The 17,983-nt window shown below is 33.6% G+C and overlaps 1 protein-coding gene across 7 annotated transcripts in view; it reads left to right on the top strand.

The window, feature by feature from the left end:
• Nucleotides 1-17,983, top strand: part of HMBOX1 (homeobox containing 1) — a 275,712-nt gene that overhangs the window by 115,761 nt on the left and 141,968 nt on the right. For all 7 annotated transcript variants that reach the window (XM_074209195.1, XM_074209193.1, XM_074209192.1 and 4 more), the window contains one exon: nucleotides 4,385-4,470. In XM_074209195.1, the coding sequence (XP_074065296.1) occupies nucleotides 4,385-4,470 (86 nt within the window). The remainder of the gene's footprint in view (nucleotides 1-4,384; nucleotides 4,471-17,983) is intronic.

Raw genomic sequence — 17,983 nt, 5'->3', positions numbered from 1 at the left:
ACCAAGGGGAAAAAAACCAATTAAAGCTTTCACTTCCTTCAGGGAGATTATGGTCTTCTAGAAAAGCATTCTAGGGCTGGCAATGGCATGGACAGAGATAGGGATGCTTTTCTAGGAATTGTAAGTAGAAAAATTTATTTCAAGTATAACTGCCACATTGTGTGAGTTATTGCTGTGAACGTAGGGTAAACCAGATTATGTTGGAGTTTACGACCATGTCATCTAACCTCTTTGAGCTGCAGTTTATTCAATTGCAAGATCAAAGTCTTTGGGCTAGATAACCTAGCTTCAAATTTGTACTCTTCTTTGATGTTCTCCTCCAAATACCTGACTGAGGAATAGGGGGATGTTATTCAGTAGTTGTAATATGTTATTCCTCTTTCCCTTCACTTGTCTTTCCTCATTTGGATACAGTTGGGAAGGACTGAGGAAGAGAGGAGTAGAAAGCTTGACAGAAAAGAGTAGGGGAATATAGTCTTTTCAGAAAAGAGCCAGGTTTCAGTTAAAGAAACAGGATGAAAGAAATAGATTTGATATTGAGAAATAGATTTGGTATTGAGGGGAATTTTTAATCATTTAAATAAGTTTTATCTAAATCTCAGTGGACTAAGAAGAGGATATGTTTTAGATGAGAGAAAGAATGAGATTGCAGAGGGAGTAATATTAATTTGAGGGTTAAACTGAAAATGTTAACTCCACAGAAAAATGGAGTAGACTCTTTAGAAATTCATAACCACCATTAAAACTCCATTTTAGCTCACCACCTGGCCATTTACATTCATCTAGAAATCATCATTTTCCTGAATTATTTCAGGGAGAGCAGAAGGAGTCATATAAAGAGTAGTTCACCTACCCCCAGCTTTCTAGAAATTTAGTGTTATTGAGTCCTTTGACTGCTGTTGCCTTATAAACTAGAGAAATTCCTTCCTTGTTCTTGCTGTTGCTGTTCCAACTCCTGCAGGCATTGATAACATCATCATATTGCAAAGCAATGAATAATTCACAGACTGGATATTCTGCCCCTGAGTGTTGCCTTTTCTTTATGTTTTGAAATCAGGGTATATTTTTAAAGTTGATGGATTTAAATAAGTTAGGAAAATTAAATTGTTTAATTTTTTTTCCACTGCAAAACACATTTTTGACATTACCCTACGATGTATTCTTCATAATTCAAAAGTCATATGTGTCTGTGTGTGTGTATATATATTCAAAAACTACCTTTATATTATGTTTTGTAAAGCAATAAATGGAAGTTATTTATATTTCTATTATAAAACAAAGATGATTTGATTGCTTTAAATTTGCCTTAAATCTCTTAGAAATAGATATGAATATGAATTCATTTCTTTTTTAGCTGATAGCACAAAGGAACCTTTACCATATTCTATAATTTTTTCCTCACATTCAAATTATTTAACTTACATAATCATGTACATTTTTCTAAAATATATTATCATTTAATAAAGTAGTGTATTATTGAATTTTTTAACTATTTAGACATTCATATGAAATTGTAGATCATTTTATTTTTAAGCAAAAATAAGATTATAGCCAGATCAATATGATAAATTTTAAATATTTTAATAGATAATTCAATCTTGAAGTCCTTTCTCTTATAGTTTTCTGTAATTAGTTTTTAGTCATTGTTGGCACCACCCTCTAAAATCACAAAACTTACTCAAAGCCAAATATTTCCAGTTATTACCTTTTCTGTAGCATGTAGTTTGGGTCTCCAGTGGGTAATTGTTCTCTTTATATTTATTTTGTATTTACATATGTGTTTATATGTAGGAATGTGTGTTGGTTGTCTGCATATACATAAAGAATAAAGTAAAATATATGTTAAATATCTGTCTCATTAGAATGTAAATTCTTCGTTAGGGAAGATTGTTTCATTGTTTGTGTGCAGCTTAGGTGAGAGTTGAACCTGGAGACAAAAGCATCTTAATTCAAATGTGGCTTCCATCATTCTGTGACAAGAGCAAGTCACTTTACCTCTCTCTGGTTAATAATAGTACCTACTTTCCAGATTTTTTATGAGGTTAAAACACAAAAAAAATCACTTTACCTTTCTCTGGATAATAAAAGCACTAATTTTCCAGGGCTGTTATGAAAATAAAATGAGATAATACTTGCAAAGCATTCTGCAAACTCTCAGGCATTTTATAAATTCTGGCTCTCAGATGCAGTAGTAGTAGTGGTGGTGGTGGTGGTGGTATTGGTGACAGTGGGAGGTGTAGTTGTAATAGCAACAGTAACTAGCAGTGGTGGTAGAGGTGATAGTAGGATTCTCAACTCCTAGTACATTGGCTAATCTATGATAGGAACTTAGTAAATGTTTGTTAAGGGAAATTAGGAGTAGGGTACTTCTTTACCATCCACTAAGTATCCTCATTCAGAAACAGCCCCTCCATTCCACCCCCTTTCCCCAGTTATCTCATCCCTTGGAAAAAATGAATAGCTTGTTTTTAGGAAATACTTGGGGACCTATTGACTTAGTATTGAATCTCATACATATTCATAGAGATAGTTCTGAAGACTCTAGATGTAGTTCATGCTTCTGTGGAATGTGATCCATTTGTTAAAAGTTTTTTGAACAAGTTAAATCAAATTGTTGTTTCATTATATAATTATAAACTTTCCCCATTTCCATCATCTTCTCATTAAATTCTGAGCATTACTTACGAATACAATCTTTAATTCTCCCACAAATGTTTGGGTATTTATATTATACCAAGTTCTTGTACTCTTTTTAATTTCCTTTAGGCATAAATAATCCATCTTGAGATTTTTAAATTTTTAAAATATTTTTATCAGTTATTTTGTTTTGTTGAAGAATCTGAAGTCATGCCATTAGACAGTTTTCCCAAAATTTTAAAGACAAATTATGTGTATATAAGCTACACAGAAACTATGCAGGTTTCTTTTTTTCTGATCTAAGAGGTAATTTTTCTATCTGTCTTCAATATAATATATTTTTCTGTCTTTATGTAAGCAATAAATTGAGAGGCAGCATGGTATAGAGGACAATACTGACCTTAGAGTCAGGAAAAACAGCTCAAATCCTGCTTCTTTTGTTTACTAGCTGTTAAATACAGGTCAGTTGGACCTGAGAGATAGGCAAGTGCTGTTTCAAAGGGATTGCCTCTGTTGCCCTCAGCTGATCGGAAGGAAGTTGAATTCAGATCCCCAAATCTGGAGCAGTGGACATGTTGACAGCATGTGACAGATCCTGGAAAAGCCAGGGGGAACCCTGGAGGAGTTCTCTTTTCTTTGTGAAGAGCAAGACTGCCTTGGAATAGGTTTGTCTGAAGAGAGGGGCCCACAACTTGGAAAGCATCATGAGTCTGTTGGCATCTGGTGAACTCAAGCTCTGGGAACTGTATTAACTGAGTAGAGCAGTATAGACCTATGAATGGCAAGCTGATATTGTTCTAGAGTTAAAGCTATTGCCAATCAAAACATACTGATGAGCAGCTTAAAGGTGGAAGGATTGGTAGGAAAGGTTGTACTAACAATTAGTCCATCAAGAGACAGATTAGGATATATTAGGTTCTTGCATTCTGTTCCCAGATATCTCATGCTTACCTGGCATTGGTGGTGCTCCATTGTTCATTGCTAATATGGGAGGAAGAGAAATCAATTCAAGGTCAAGAGACTCCCACAGCAGCTAGACCCTCACAATAGTCCTGTTTGCTATCAATCATGTTATTGGGATGTAATAGTTCTTTTAAAGGCAAGTGAAAAGTATGTCTTGCACAGTTTACCCCTCATTTTGTGCAAGTCACACCACCAATGATTCGGTTGGTTGGCATGATTGGTTCTTCAATATTGAAGGACAACTAGTGCTGACTTGTAAGTCATTTAACCTCAGTTTCCTCATTTTTAACAAAAGGAGATTGAACTAGATCAAGGGTTCTTCTTAACCTTTGGTCTGTGAATTTATTTTTTAATATTTTAGTAAATGTAATTCAGTATAATTGATTTCCTTTGTAAACTTATATATTTTATTTTATACATTAAGAAATATTCTGAGCAATGGTCCATAGGTGTTAGTCATACTTTCAGAAGGTTACATGGCCAAAAAAAGTTAAAAGCTCCTGACTTGGATGGCTTCTGACATCCTTTCTATCTTAAATCTATGGACCTTTGATGTTCACCTCCCCACCTCTAATAGTGGAACTTGGTAGGTGGCACATTATGAGTTAGGTAATATTATATTTTTGAACTTGGAAAAGTGATGTTTTTTGGTTTAATTTATATTCTCTTATGAGTTTTGTCTTTTTTTTTTGTTCCTCTCTTTAGTCTGTACTTCCTACTTTTAGCATTCATTCATAGCCTCGATTGTATATAATATGTGTTGGTCTGTTTCTTTTTCTTTTAGGCGTGACAGTAGTGTGATAAAAGAGGAAATCAAAGCTTTTCTTGCTAATCGGAGGATTTCCCAGGCAGTTGTTGCACAGGTAACAGGTAAGAACTGAAATAGCCCTTTAGGTTAGACCCATATCTAGTCTCAGTGGGTTGCTCCTGATATGTTTGATTCTGGCTTGTATTTCTGCATTGCAATTCATAGCTGTCAACTTAGGCATGATAATGTATGCCTGTGATTTAAGCCTCTTTTCTCAGACTTAGATATTCCTCAGTGATTCCCCCCACCTTGGCTTATACTAGTATTGGGGGGGGGGGTTGTTGTTATCTTAATAATAATTATAGATTTTCTTTTTTAATAATCAAGCTTGTTTCTTTAGTTTTTTAATATTGTTAATGATTCAGCTAAAGAGTCATATAATGTCATAAATTATATTTTCATTTGTCCATATCCATTTACACTGATCTCAAGAATTTAGGAATTCTTTACAATCTGTTTGCCCTTAAATTTGGAAGTCCAATATGAGAAGGAAGGAGTTGTGTTCTTTTGTTTTGACATGCTCTTGTCTGTGAACCTCCTCTTAGTACACTTGTTTAAATTTTAAGGTCAGCTTTTTGTATTTTATATCCTCTTCATTTTATTTAGTTGGTTTTCTGGGGTTTTTGTTTATTTATTTATCTATTTATTTATTTTGAGATTGAGTCTTCTTATCTCTACTTGTGCTAGAAATTCACCAGCTATTTATCATCTACTCACTGTTTGGCATGGAAGCTTTTACCTGCTTATTTCAGATCTGATTCAGACCAACCACTGCTTAGGAAGCTTGATGATCCCTACTCCTAGATTGTTCTTCATACTGGTGCTAGATTTAGAGCAGTTTTAAGCCCTACTAAAGTCCAGAACTACAATATTCAAATGATTTCTAGTCTCCTCTTTAATACACAAGGGATTACAGATATTTCTCATCATACCTAGCTCATTATTTTGATTTAAGTGTATATTTCAAATATATCTTTATGAAGTTTTTGAATATTTGGATATTATCTTGTCTTTTTGTTGTATTTTTACATTCTTCCTTTTTGTTTATATATTTTGTGCCCTTCTCAATTTTGTTTACTTAATAGAGCTCTCTTATCCTTGAAATTTACTAATTTTGCCAGGGGAATTGAAATGAGCCATAAAGCCTTCCAGTTACCTACCATAATGGTTGGATATCAAACCAAGTAAAACCTTTAGCATGTCATTCCCTACTCAGCAGTATGTATAAAAGTACCAAATTGATGTATTTGAATTAAAGATTGTACTTTCAAAAAGAAAAAAACAAAAGATTGTACTTTACTTATACCTACTACTAATGAGACAATCCCAGACAAAATCTGTCTGAATTTTGCAAATCTTGAACTTTATATCAGGAAATCAAGCTTAGCCAGGGTCTTTTATATAATAAGTACCTCAGATCAGTGCATGAGGGTTTAATTACAATTACTTCAGGGTATAGAGATGTAAAGAGAAGGGTAATTCATTAATTTTCTAGACACACTCCCCACATGTATGATTCTCTATTATTTCTATTAATTATTGTAGTGTCTCTTTTCTCTTAGCCTATGCCCCAGTCTTTTTCAGTCATATATTTCAGAGGATTTTGCCACCTTTATCTTTAAAAATGAAATAAAATATCTAATGACCTCTGCATGGTACAAAAGGTTCTCATGAAACCTATTGATACGTATTATAGATGCATTAATGACAGATTTTTTTACTCTTTTTTCATTTGGATTGTAGTCTTAAAATTGGAGACTTTCTGGAGCATCTTCCAGATTGTTAGTCAAAATAATTACCATATATAACTTTAAATCTCAATATAATATTAATTAAGATTGACTTATGTATAGCGTGGAAACAATGTAAAGATTATCAGAGTCCCTTCTGAGATGGGGAATGGGGGAAGGAAGGTGGGGGGGGGATGTATAAAATTCAAAACCTTACCAAAAAATGATAGGTCGAATATAATTTTAAAAATATATAATTTAATAAAAAAAATAAGATTGACTTAGTCTGAAAAAGTCTGAAAAGGCAGCTTGAAACTACATTTTTCTTTTGGTATACCTCCAATTCTAATATTAAATTAAATATTCAAGTCTTTCTTCCAAATATTTCCCTCTTCTTTTTGAATTGAAATACTGTCCCTTCACAGAAACATGCTTAAATTTACTTGTATCTCTAAAAGAGTAGTTTTTGGAGTTGATACAATTAATGGTATTAAGACAAATGATGTTTAAAAGTAAAAGAATACATTCATACATAAATAGATACACATAGCTTTTGAGGATACCTGGTATATTTACCGGGCTGGTGGTAGGGGCAGTGTGATATGCCTGTGAAATCATTGGTATTTGCAGTTGTTCTTCAATTGATAGTTTTAGAGAATTGGCTGGGGTCCCTAAAAGATTAAATGATTTGCCAAGGGCCAAGTATCTAGTTTGTCCTAACTAAAAGGCTGACCTTTCTTTCCCTCTCCCTAAACATCCTTTTTCCTCAATAATTAATATTGACTTTATCTTATCTTTATTTTTTCTAAAGATGTAGAAAACTTTTTTGTTTGTTTCTGAATAATGTTTTATAATCTGCAACATAAAGTAATTTTTTGTCCTCATTTTTTCACTTTAAAATTTGTCATTAGCCAAGGTGTTGCATGTGCTGTCCAGGCCTTGCCTTTGCAGAGGTTTCTTTTCTTCTTTATGTCCAGGTTCTGATCTAGTAGTCATTTGTTCCCAACCCAGTCTTGTCTTTTACCCCGGTGTTTTCAGGGTTCAGACTTTGTTTGGGGTTGGGGTCCTCCCTGCTGACTTGTTATCTAGCTGCTGGGACCTCTGCTATTCCAGTTGTCGACCTAGATTGCACTATGGCTAAAAGCCTCCTGCTGGCTTTCCCACCCTCCCACAACCCCTGGTCATTACTTCCCCTTTTCCCCCTAAGAGACAGAACTTCACAGAAAATCTTCCACGATGTCCACAGTAGAAAACTTTTTTGATTCTTCTCTTTTTCTTGGTGGAATCTGTAATGTGAATGTCAGAGTAGAGGCTTCATTTATCTTTGGTAGGGAAAGGCTCAGGGAGTTGTTAGCTTCATACTGCTATCTTGGCTCTGCCCTGGAAGTTCTGTCACTTTCAGACTTGTTGTATCTTTTTTAGTTCTTGTCTTTTTAAATTTGGTGAACTTAATTTAACCATGTTTAACTTTGGAATGTCTTTCATAATTTTATAGCTTTTAATCATCTTTAAGCTCTTTGTCTTAGCCTCTTTGCATTTGATGTCTTTTGAATTATGTAGGATTTTCTAGATCTATACAATGGTTTTTTTTGCCCCATGTTGCCATTACTTTTCTTGATAATATTAAATTTTTAATGGGCTTTTTGGCCTTTAGCATCACATTAAATGCAACTATGGAAGAAATATTCTATGTCCCTTTTTGGAACTGTAATCTCTAAGAAGAGTTTAGTTTATTACTCCCAACATTTCCTTTTACTTTATTACTCACTTTTGATGAATATCCTACTTTTTTCAGCATGGCCTTTGATAGTCTTCATTCCTTTTTTCTCCTAAAACATTTATTTTCTTTTTGCTTTCAATTTCTCTTCATGTCATTAACATTTCTTTTTAAAAATTCTTTTCTAGCTCCTTCTTCTTGTCTACTAATTGGAACTAAAATCTTTTCCCTGGACAATTTATGAACGATTTAAGGAATAGGAGAAAATGTCAAGACAGAGAGTGAACTCTCCCTTGCACTTCAGTCCTGGACATTAAACTCATACTCTTATCTCAAACTCTCATTGCTTCAAACAGAACTTGATATTCCCTAACCATCCCCAGACAGCTTCTTTTTGCAGAGATCACATTACTGTCTGCAATCACTTTAGTCTCTCAGACTAGATCCATTAGAACTATCTTTGAATTGCCTCTTTTTAGTTACATGAATAATCTGTCTCCAAATTCTGCCATTTCTTTCTTCACAGTGCTATATATCTAGATTTCATAACCTTATGATTGGTGTAGTTTTTATAATCCATATTAAGAAATATAAATATGAACCTATAAACTCTTTCTTAGGAGCTAGAAATTTTTCTTTGGTAACTGAGTATACCAGGATCAAGTTAAACATAGTTCTTTATCTCAAGGATATTACTAGTTAGTGCATGAACTAAGCTCTCTATATATAGAAATAATGAATACTAATGTAGAAAAATCATTCCATACAAAGGTCCATGAAAAATTATAGAAAGGGAAAATAATTTCCAACCATTGAGAGATCTATAAAACTTGATGGTAGAGAGATATCAACAGAGGGACATGAAAAGATTTTCTGTGCTTCATTGACCTCAACTGTAGAATGAGAGGGTTAAGAGAATGATTTCTAATATTTCAGGTAAAACCACATTATCCTTTTATTTTAAGAAGTAGAAGACAGTATGAAAATAGTGAATGGTGAGTAATTCACTTTGGTCAGAAGGTAGAATATCTAAAGGAGACTGGTTATGATTTAAAATAAGGTTGGAATGCAGGTTAGCTTTCATTTGTATCTTCTTGAATGATTATTTTATTATAGTAACAATAAGTACTTATTTTTGAATGATTTGAATGCTTTGAGGTTTGAAATTACTTTGCTTAGGTAGTATGAACCCCCTTATGGTTTTGTTTTTGTTGGCCAGCACTGTGAACAATAAACTGAACCAAGAAGATATTAGATAAAGGTAAAGTAAGAGATTGTTTTGTAGTAGTTAAAGTATGAGGTAATGAGCTACAGTGATAGAAATGAAAAGGAGGGGAGAAATTCAAGAAATACTTCATCATGGAAATGGATAAACTCACCAAGGTGGGAGAGAAAATTAGTAGGACAAAATACTTAATCTTTATTTAAGAAATCAGGAGGAGAAAGAGAAACTTCCAGAACCAACAAAAGGAAGAGCAGAAACATGTGGAGAGCTTGAGAGTTGGGCAGTTTACTCTTCTTGGAAGCTAATGAAGAAGAGGCAATGGAGTGATCGAGAAAAGCAATGCTTTACTTGGGGAAGTGTTATTTTTCAAAAAAATTTTTAAATCAGGTAGTGTAGGGAATCCTGCCATCTGCATATTGAGATTTATCTCTCAGTTCAGTAAACATTTATTGATTACCCATTGAATACACAGTATTCTTTCTGCTTATGCCTGTACAGAGTACAAAGATGATTTCTTTACCTCAAAGAGTCGCAGGACTCTTTGTTTCATCTATGGTAACTATTTTAATCTATATAGAGCTGGGGATATGAAATAAAGGCTATGTTATAATTGCCTCAGTCTCCATATTGTTTTGTTGTGACAGAGATAATATATGTAAAAGTTTTTTGAATCTTTTATGCACTTCATGAATGTTAGCCATTATTACAATTTCTGTCCCACCCATTTCTTCTCTTAAATGGTTTCTGTTAGTTTTTATGCTATCATCTTCCTCCTGATGTCCCCAGTTTGGAGAGTTTTGTCACATTGTCATATTTTAGTTCCATCTGGTTTTAGATTTATTATGAAAACTTTTTTAAAGCTGAAAGTAGTTAATTTCAAACACACAGTCATAGATAGTAAAGAAGAGACTACCAACTCTTTATTTTTAGTTATGTTTGGTCAGTGTAGATATGTAGAATTTAATTCTCCCTGAGCAAATATTCATCATATCCTATAATCATTTTAATATATGCAACTATCTATTTATAAAAATATACCAGCAAAGAGGTCAACATAATATAGTTGAAAGAGTGTTAGATTTGAAGAGAACAGCTCTGGGTGCCTATGTAGGTAATGTAACTATATCCAGTTTCAGTTACTTACTACTTTATCTGGCCATCATTCAGTCATAAACCTGTCAGATCCTCAATTTCGAACCCTGTTTCTATTATGGGGATTCTTCTAGCTCTAAACCCCATGTAGCTTATGATTTTAACCTTAGGATAGTGATCATATTTACTTCCTCTGCTGTTATTTACTTTAAAATCAGTAATGACCAATGTTAATATATGAAATAATAACATAAAGCCAACTTTATAGAAAGTCCACTAGTGGTGCAGTGTAAAAGAAAATGTAGAAAAAAAATTTTTAATGTAGTTAAGGTACAAAATTCTAATGCACATGACAGCTCCAGAAACACAGTGGCTTCTTTTTATAGACATTCAGGATTTCTATAATAAGATAAACAAGAAGTTCATGGGTGGGTCTGTATGAATAATCTCCTACTGATAAGAAAAATGACAGTGTAAACAGGAGATAATAATAGTTCTTACTGGATTTCTTTGCTTATTATTTGAAGTTTTTTTTCACCTAGGCATTCACAGCTGTTCCCTCCAGGAGTAGGTTTTACCTCTGCAATAGGTCAACAGAATTTCAAATTGCTATTAACAATGATAGGAATTAGCTTGAATAGTCTATTGTTATAGTAAATATCAGTGTTACATATCTCTTTTAAGAGGAAACCTTTTCTTTTTTTATGTAAGTAAATTAATATTTTTTAAAGATGAGAAGTTTTTAAATTCCCTGAAAAAGTCAACAGGGTAATTGTATAGATATCCTTTAACTTTAAGCTGTAACTTTTCCCTTCAAATAAAGAAATCAAATAGTCACTCATTTAATGAATTATCAACCACTGAATAAAACTAGTCTAATTTCAGTTTCTTACATAACAGTTAAATTTTAAAAAGTTCAAAATTTCAAATAATTGAATTCTTAAAAATTACAGTTTACTTTAATTATTTCCTTAAATTATCATTGTGTCATGTGAAGAATGCTAGACTGAGATTCTAGTCTTAATTACTATTAACTCCAGTCCTTGGATAACTTACTGCCTTTCTGTGTCTCATTTTCTTATTTCTCAAATGAAACAGTTGGACTAAATTATCTAAGTTTCCTTGTAACTTCCAATCCTCTTTCCCTCAACCTAAAATTATATTTTTCTTCTCTAAGTTTTAAATCTTAATATGTGTGTATCACCATTGCATCACCATTTTCATTCATACCTGTTTAACTAGTATTTTTGATGAGGTTTTCAGCAGTGTTTAAGTTCAATTTCACTTTAAGATTTAGAGTAAATATTAATTTTATGCCTTTTGTCATTTCATATGCTTTACCCTGCTTATTCTCATTTTTATACTATATCTTTTAAACCTATGGTAGTATCTGTAAATGTCCAAGTTAATACTACCCAGATTCAAATGACAATTTTGCCTGTGACGAATTCTCCCTCTCATTTGGTTTTCCTTTTCCTTGTACCTTTCCCTTCGCTTGTTGAATTGCATGTATGTGTGTTTTGTGTGTGTATGCATATTCACTTTTCCCTCCATTTCAGATGGCAAGTCTTTCTACTTACTCTTGCTTCATTTGTTTAGATTCATGTGGATATACCAATTATTTGAAATAATAATTTCTTTCAATAGAGAATCCCAAGAAATCGTTCAAAAAACTACTAAAAACAATTAGCAATTTTAGCAAAGTTGCAGTTTATAAAATAAACCCTCATAAATCCTCAACTTTTCTATATATGTCTAGCAAGATACAGCAGGAAGAGCTAGAAAGAGAAATCTCATTCAAAGTAACCTCAGACAATATAAAATACCTGGGAGTCTATTTGCCAAGACAGACTCAGAAACTTTTTGAAAACAATTATAAAACACTTCTCACACAAATTAAATCAGATTTAAATAACTGAGCAAATATCAACTGCTCATGGATAGTTCGAGCTAATATAATAAAAATGACAATTCTACCAAAACTGAACTACCTGTTTAGTGCCTACCAATCAAAATTCCAAAAAATTACTTTAATGAGTTAGAAAAAATTGTAAGTAAATTCTATGGAGAAATAAAAAGTCAAGAATTTCCAGGAACTTAATGAAAAAAAAGTGCAAAAGAAGGGGGCTTAGCCCTACCTGATCCAAAATTATATTATAAAGCTTAAATCATCAAAACTGTTTGGTATTGGCTAAGAAATAGAGTGGTGGACCAGTGGAGTAGACTAGGTGCAAAAGCAGAAGACAATTATAGTAATCTGCTGTTTGATAAACCCAGAGAGTCCAGCTATTGGGATAAAAACTCTCTCTTTGATAAAAACTGCTGGGAAAATTGGAAGTTAGTATGGAAGAAACTTAGGTTAGACCAATACCCTTTACCAAGATAAGATCCAAATGGTTACAGAATTTAGACATAAAAAACAATATTATAAACAAATTAGAAGATCAAGGACTAGTTTACCTGTCAGATCTATGGAAAGGGGAACAGTTTATGACTAAAGAAGAGTTGGAGAACATCACCAAAAACCAACTAGATGATTTTGATTACATTAAATTAAAAAGCTTTTGCACAGATAAAACCACTGTAACCAAGATCAAAAGAAATATAGTAAATTGGGAAACAATCTTTACAACTAATGATTCTGACAAAGGACTCATTTCTAAAATATACAGAGAACTGAGTCATATTTTTAAGACAAAAAGCCATTCCCCAGTTGACAAATGGTCAAAGAATATGCAAAGGCAATTTATAGATGAGGAGATCAAAGCAATCCATAGCCATATGAAAAATTGTTCTAAATCATTAATTATTAGAGAAATGCAAATTAAAGCTTTCTGAGGTACCACCTCACACCTCTCAGACTGGCTAATATGACCAGAAAGGATAATGATCATTGTTGGAAGGATTGTGGGAAATCTGGGACACTATTACACTATTGGTGGAGCTGTGAACTCATCCAACCTTTCTGGAGGAAAAATTTGGAACTATGCCCAAAGGTCAACAATAATGAGCATACCCTTTGACCCAGCAATACCACTACTGGGTCTATACCCTGAAGAGATTATGAAAAAGGGTAAAAACATCACTTGTACAAAAATATTTATAGCAGCCCTGTTTGTGGTGGCAAAGAATTGGAAATCAATAAATGTCCTTCATTTGGGGAATGGTTTAGCAAACCGTGGTTTATGTATGTCATGGAACACTATTCTATTAGAAACCAGGAGGGACGGGATTTCAGGGAAGCCTGGAGGGATTTGCATGAACTGATTCTGAGTGAGATGAACAGAACCAGAAAAACACTGTATACCCTAACAGCAACATGGAGGTGATATTCAACCTTGAAGGACTCGCTCATTCCATCAGTGTAACAATCGGGAACAATTTTGGGCTGTCTGCAAAGGAGAATGTCATCTGTATCCAAATAAAGAGCTGTGGAGTTTGAACAAAGTTCAACAATTATTCCCTTTAATTTAGAAAAAAAAACAGATATCTCATGGTCTGATCTTGTTATCTCTTACACTTTTTGTCTCTCTTCCTTAAGGATATGAATTTGGATTATTGTACAACATGGAAACAAAGTAAAGACTGACAGATTGCTTTCCGTGGGCGGGGGGGAAGTAAGATTGGGGGGAAATTGTAAAACTCAAATAATATCTTAAATAAAAAAGTAATAATAATAATTTCTTTCCCTTCCCTTTCTCCTCCTTTCCTTTTTTCTTTTTTTAAGGATCATCAAAACCACTCCCAAACCCTCTGACTAATTTAATTCCCTTTATGTTCCTGAATGGCAAGGACATTTGTATTAGATCTTCCTATTAAAATGTATATTCTTCATCTTTGTATATAGTTTTTTCCAATGGCACAGTGGATAAAATGCGGGGCATAGAATGAGGAAAATGAGTATGAATTTATGAGATGCTCTCTAGTTATGTTATTTGGAGCAAGTCAGGTAAATTCTTTATGTCTCAGTTTCCATGTCTAATAATGACACCTATTTCACAGAATTGTTGTGAGGACCAAATGGAATAATACATACAGTACTTCATAAACTTTAAATTGTTATAGAAATGTAAGCTATAATTATTATCATCATCATAAACTTTATTATTATCATTGTTATGATTATTATTTTGCATCCTCCATGACCTTAGATGAATAGAGAATTATTTATTTCCTCCCCTATTAGAATATAAATATTTTATTCCTGAGGTCCCTTTGATTGTTTGTTTATTTTATCACTAGGCATTTATTTTAACTCCTATATTTGTATTTCGACATTTTTACTGAACTTTGGACTTATTATAAGGAATATTTGAAAGTTTCTCTTTCCTTAAAGGTTCTTTTTTATTTTCCCTTTAGTATCATGCTTAGTTTATCAGGATAGGTTATTCTATTTTTTAAGCATCTATTTTTTGCTTTTTGTAATATATTCTATATTCTCTATCTCTTTATAGCGATAGCTGCTAAATCTTGAGTGATCTCATTGTGGTTGCTCAGTACTTAACATCTTTTTAAAATCCTTTAGTATTTTTTTTCCTTCAACATAGACAGCTGAATTTTGACTGATATTCCAGGCAATTTTTATTTGAGGGTTCCTTTCAGGATATGATCAGTAAATTTTTTATATTTTCCCATTGCAGACTTGTTCAAGTAGTATCAGTTTTTTTAAAAGATCTAGATCTCTTGAAATATGATATCCAGGCTTACAGTGATTCCTAAATTATATTTTGCAGGCTTAGAGTGATTCCTAAATTATATTTTCTCATCTGTTTTCCAGGTTGTTTTTTAATGAGAGAGATCTTATATTTCCTTGTATTTTTTTCTTCTTTTGACTTTTCCTTGTCAGTTCTTTTATCATCATCATCATCATCATCACATTACTGTCTTGTTTCAAACTTCTATTTAATCCATTCTGATTTTCAAGCAATCTGTTCCTTAGGTATTATTATATGACCTTTGTATACTAAGCAGGTAATTCCTTTAAGTCTTAGTTCTGTAGCTCTCATTTCTTTTCTAATTTACCATTTTGTTTTTAAAAAAAATTTTTGCTTTATTTTTTTTTAATTTGAATTGGCCTTTTGATCAACTTCTGTTTTCCTTTGATTGTTGAAGAGTTTCTTTTTTGAGTTTATGACTTGATGTCCCTGACACTATAGCTTTTTATTATGGGAATCTTTTTTTTTTTTGTTTCCACATTCTTCTAGCCTTACTTCCAGGATTGAAACTTTGTGTTGGGACTAGTCTCTTGCACTTCTGAAGGGATTGCCAAGGCATTGTATGTTCCTGTTGTTCCTTTTTCCAGGTGTCAAGTAAGGATCTCAGGATTATTTTGGGCCACAGAGCTCTACAGACTTTTAGCAGACTGAATTTTCCAGGTTCTAAACTCTAATCTGGTCAACACAAACCCAGTCTTGGGTTCAAGTAGAAGCTGGTGACCCTGGCCTCTCTCAGCTACCTCCATGGCTCTGTTGGTCAGAGAATTAAGTTGTTGTAGAGATACAGAAATATGGGGGGGATCCCTAGGCAGAGCCCAGGAGCCAAATCTGAGCTCATACTTTTAAGTCTAATGGACAGCTCTCTTTACAGATATCCCAGGGACACAATGTAGTCTGTTCAGGAAAGTAATGTCCAGGTAATGATTCAAAAAAGTACTTTGAAGCATAGTTTAAAAATTTTTGGAATCTTTTGTTTTATGCTACCTTCTTTTTCATCTATATGTAATCCCAACCCCTCCCAGTCATTCCCTGAAACAAAGGGGAGAGAGAGAGAGAGAGAGAGAGAGAGAGAGAGAGAGAGAGAGAGAGAGAGAGAAGATTTAAAAAACCTAATAGATTCATCAGCTGAATCTGACAGTATATACAAAATGTTCCTCAGCTACAGTTCCACCTCTCTTAACAGAGAGGAGAGAAATCCATTTTAAGCTTGAGCTGAACTCTGATATATATGTATTCTCTTCCTTTATTAGACTGTTTGGAATCTGGGGTCTTGCTCAGGAGGATTTGAGTATTCCTAGTGCTTTGTACATAATTGCCTCTTAGTGCTTTTTCATTCAGTCTTTAGGGCAGGTTTGTTCACTATAATTATTATATTTAGGCTTTTTTGTTGTTCTTATTATTTACATTGTTGTGGGCTTCATATATGTTGTTTTCCTAGTTCTGCTTATTTTACTTATATTAGTGTGCCTATCTGTCCATAGCTCCTTTGATAAAGGACAAGACTAAGTTAGTTTCACTTCTCCACCAACACATCCCCTTCATTTTCTTTAATTTCAACTTCACATTATTCCTTAATTGTTCAGAAGCAGCAGGATTCCCCAGTCCCCGCTCACAGATAGCCTTCCTGGACAGGGGTAGGGTCTATGCCATCCCCCTCAGTACTCCCCCTCCCTCACTCCTTGGTTGAGGAAGGTGCTGGGATGGCAGCTGAATAACGTGAAATTAAGGGATGGTTAAATTCAGTAGTTTATCATCTTTAGATATCCTCCTCCCTTAAATATTATAATTAAGACAATAGTGGAGGGGGGTGTATGCAGCTAGGTTGTGCAGTGGATAGAGCACCAGCCCTGGAGTCAGGAAGAACTGAGTTCAAATTCAATTCCGACATTTAATTACCTAGCTTAGGCAAGTCACTTAACCCTTTTGTCTTGCCAAAAAAAACCCAAAAAAATCCAAAAACAACGACAACAACAACAACAACCAGTGGTGGAAGCTGTCTTCCACTCTCTCAAGGACTTTCTAGTCATCTCTGGGCAGATGACTTCCAAATCTAGATATCCAGCCCTTTTCTTTCTACAACTCTAGTTCCATCATTACTAACTGCCTCTGGAATGTTTGAAACTGGATTTGCTGTAACTCTCAAAGTTTAAATCTGAAGTCATTTTCCCTCCCTAAACTTCCTTTCACTTAACATTTTATTATTTCCAATTCCAGTTGATGTTATCCGTACATTTCTTATATTCTTCCTCTTTTCTGTAGTCACAAAGTCAAACTGTGTTAAAGCATTCATCTCCTTTCCTTTGGACTGTTTGTTATAGTGGCCTGCCTAAAGATCCCTCTGCCCCTGTTTTCTCTCCTCTCCAATTTAGTTAGTTACTCGACATGTATGTCTTAAGTAAATAGAGGTAATGAAGCTGAGCCAGAAAATTTCTTATCACTAACCAGTTAATTACCAGAGTTTCATAGTTCAAGGTCTCAACTAAATAATTCAACTAATTATGTGACTTGCTATCTTAAACAAATGGCAGTAAAAAAGCCAAACTAGAAAAATTCTTGTATGACAATTCCTTATAGACAATCCTTGTCCCATCACTGACTTTGTACTCTTTCTCTCATAACTGGAATGTGCTCTTGCTTCACCTTTGCCTCTTTCCCCATTTTCCTTCAAGTCTCAGTACAGTTTTCAAATTCTATATAAATTGTTTCCTGAGTCACCCAATTTCTTGCTACTTTTAGCTCTTGTTTATTTTGTCACACACACACATACACACACACACACACACACATACACACACACACACACATTGTTTGTTTCATCAGAATATAAGCTTTTAAAGGAAAGGGCTTTTATATTGTTCTCTCTCTCTCTCTCTCTCCCCCTCCCTCCCTCTCCCTCTCCCCTCCCTCTCCCCACCCCAGTACCTAATAAATGATTTTTAACTGATTTATTATATAATTTATTGACATCATTTGCACTTATGAGTTCTAAGTGTATCTAGATAGATTGATGCCCTCATTTTTTATATATTTGTTAGGTTTAAATAAAATTTCATTAATTTTGTCTCATATATTTTCTTTTGCCATATTTGCTGCTGT

This window comes from Macrotis lagotis, chromosome 1 (assembly GCF_037893015.1).
Source record: "Macrotis lagotis isolate mMagLag1 chromosome 1, bilby.v1.9.chrom.fasta, whole genome shotgun sequence".
NCBI lineage: Eukaryota > Metazoa > Chordata > Mammalia > Peramelemorphia > Peramelidae > Macrotis > Macrotis lagotis.
The sequence above is the reverse complement of the archived record's forward strand: the minus strand, read 5'-3'. Positions and strand labels throughout refer to the sequence as shown.